This window comes from Pyrus communis, chromosome 6, assembly GCF_041283825.1.
Source record: "Pyrus communis isolate YQ-2024b chromosome 6, ASM4128382v1, whole genome shotgun sequence".
Classification (NCBI taxonomy): Eukaryota; Viridiplantae; Streptophyta; class Magnoliopsida; order Rosales; family Rosaceae; genus Pyrus; species Pyrus communis.
In genome coordinates this window covers 20,885,205-20,888,253 of record NC_142570.1, presented here as the reverse complement: position 1 = coordinate 20,888,253, position 3,049 = coordinate 20,885,205, and the positions used below count along the sequence as shown (strand labels likewise).

Below are 3,049 nucleotides of genomic sequence, written 5' to 3'. Positions count from 1 at the left end.
GTACGGACACACCCACAAACCTATCAAACCTTCACAGACCGTGGAATCCAAGCACATATTCGAGCTCGTGAGGCTTGTAGGAGTCCAACTATACCTTTTTCAGGTAAGAACACCATCGTTTTCACGTCGAATCCACGATGTCCGATTTCGAGTACTGTTCATGCACACGTGATTTCTCACGTTTTAGGAAATTTCAAGCTTGTAGGTAGCTTGGTGAGGTCCCTAGGAGGCTCGGGGTGGTTCGTTTGAAGGTTTTGGACGTCGGGATCACTAGTTTCGAAGTGGGCCGGAGTTGGGTTGAGTTTGCAGGTGAGATTTCGTGAATTTTAGCCCTTGAAAGTAGTATGATTATGTTCCTCTAGTTCTAAGCTTCATTTTGATACCAATTTTGTGAAATTTGGATGAAAAACGAAGAAGATATCGAAGTTTGAAATTTTCCCGATTTTCCAGCGCTGTCGCCGGCGCCGGAGAAGACGACGGAATATTCCGTCAAGTCTGACGGAATATTCCTGACGCCGTTGACAGAATCTATTAAAACTGACGGAATATTCCCTACGGCGTCAGTTGACGCCGTCAACGTGCCAGGCACGTGCATGCGCGTGGCCGTGCCTTGGCCGGCGCGTGGGGGCGCGTGCGGTGGTGAAAAATTATTTTAAAAATATGGGGATGTTCCTGAGGTTGAGTAGATCATGTTGGTGTATTCATACACCCCATTTGAGCATTGTATGAGAAGTTATTTCAAAAGGTTGGTTATGTGCTTTAAAATTGACGTTTTTGTAGTTGTTTCGCATATAGGTGATACTTATCCTGAGGACGAGCGTGGTCACTCGAGGCAGGTGGGCTATGACCCTTCCACATACCAGTGAGTGGGCTTTTGGTTTTCCGTATATACCTATATACTTATATTTTTCCCAGAAATTGATTTGAATGGTAATTGCCTTATGCCATGCATTATGTTATCGTTGATTATGCATTGTTAGTTGCATTATTAATCGTTTATATATGTATATGCATATTCGGTGCTGCAGACGGACATGTAAGTGCCCGGTAAGCGTTATTCATGTTTACATTCAGTAGTGATTGAGATGCACATAGTGAGCTCATAACCTGCACCCCCGGTGTTAGTGCTCCCGCCCAGAGTAGGGCACAGTCCTTCACGTGATGTTCACCTCCCGCACCACACGCTCAGCTTGGATCCAAGTTAGGTGCACAGTCCTGTCGTACATACCACTATAGGTGGTTCCGACTCGTAGGTGACCCGCGATTACTCGCCCAGCCTTCACGTGATCGTAGAACTAGAACGTTTATATGTTACACCCAGTCTTGTCGTACAGACCACTTTAGGTGGTTCCGACTCGTGTGCAGGTTTAGTTAGCGAGATTGAGATTTGAGCTCTAAATGCAGCCGTACAGGTCACGTTAGGTGACTCCGGCTGCCAGATTACATGCTATTAATATGATTTATACCTGAGCACTTGCATTTCATTCAGAGGTTTTGGCATGGCATATTCTTGAGTATGATTGGTACATATATACGTATATCTATTTTCTGGGAAGTACACAGGTTTTACGGCGAGGGGTTAGAAAGTATTTATTAAATGTTTTCGAAAAGCTTTGTTTTTGCCCACTCACGCCTTTGTTTTTGCGCCCCTCCAGGTTCTAGTTGACTAGCAGGTTTGGTGATTTCCTAGAGGACTTTCCCAGCTTTTCTGACAGACGATCACCAGCGTAGGGCCACCTTCAGGTGTACTATCGTCGCTTCATTTTCATTTGGACTGCTTTAGGCTTATGCTCTGAACTTGTGTCTCACTTACGCTAGCACTTGTTTTTATTACTTTGTGTTGCTAGTTTTTATTATTCGTACTTTTTACATTACTATTTTATTAGCTTCCGCACTGTGCACATGGCTACGTCACTTCCACGTGACGGTTAGCATGCCCTGATCTAGGTCGGGGTGTGTCAGGAAGGGAGGTAGGTGGCTATAGAGGGGTATTCCACAGCCCATCGCCTAGGGGATTTGGCTGGGTTGGAAGTGCTCTAACCAAGAGCAAGCCTAAATATTATAACCCATTCTTCATCTATTGTTGGCCCTCAAGCTTAAACTCGAACTTGGATATGTTGAGCTCTAAGCCCAAGCAAGGCACTGGATGTCGCTGTATTGCTGCAGTTGTTGTTGCCACGACGAAGCTGCTCACCTCCGAGGCTCATTCCTTTATATTTTTTTGATGAAGGTACGATATTCATTGAATTGTAGAAATAAGTACATAATCGAGGATAAGGTGCTAACAGTGAGCCTCAATAAAAACCTTGCCGGGGCTTTTAACCCGATTGAAGGAAAAAAGAGTGTTCTGCACCAACTTAACTATCAAGACTATCCTCCAATAAAAAATATGAAATAATATCAAGGGCTCCTTCAAACCACGAAATTGGGTGGTCAAGCGTTAGACTCAACCATGCAAGTCGATGTGTCACTCTGTTCGTCTCTCTTGGTCCGAAAGAAATCTTCCATTGCTTGAACCCTTGAAGAATCTGCCATGTATCAACAAACACGTGATCAAAATGACCATGTAAAGTTGTTCCCGCATTCTGAATAGCAGCAACCACCATAAGAGCATCTTCTTCTAGCTGCACTTGTTCTTCATGCCAATGCCGAGCAACATAGCTGCTGCCTATGCAGCAGCAGCCTTTGCATGCATCGCCAAGCTGACACCAGTCTCCCGCACCACCATTGCATCCATAAAACCTTTTGTTGAATTTCGAACGACAATCCCTATACCCCCATACAAACCATTCTCATCCCAAGCCGCATCAAAGTTACACTTTATCCAACCAAATTCCGGTTGTGTCCACTTCTGAACATGATCCGTTTTTGAGTGTGGTTGAACCTCATTCCATTTCTTGAATTCCGTCAGCCACGTTTGGGCTTTAAGTTGCACATCCAATTGTGATGCATCCATACCTTTCCAAATAAACTTGTTACGGATCTTCCAAACACTCCACACCAACACAAGAAGCAACTCAAAACTGTCCTTATTTACTGTTTTTGCCAT

At 44.4% G+C, this 3,049-nt stretch overlaps 1 protein-coding gene across 1 annotated transcript; it reads right to left on the bottom strand.

The window, feature by feature from the left end:
• Positions 1-2,668: 2,668 nt before the first annotated feature.
• LOC148696432 (uncharacterized) lies at positions 2,669-3,049 on the bottom strand. The gene has a single exon (XM_088695215.1). The coding sequence runs from the start codon at positions 3,047-3,049 to the stop codon at positions 2,669-2,671; it is 381 nt and encodes a 126-aa protein (XP_088551341.1).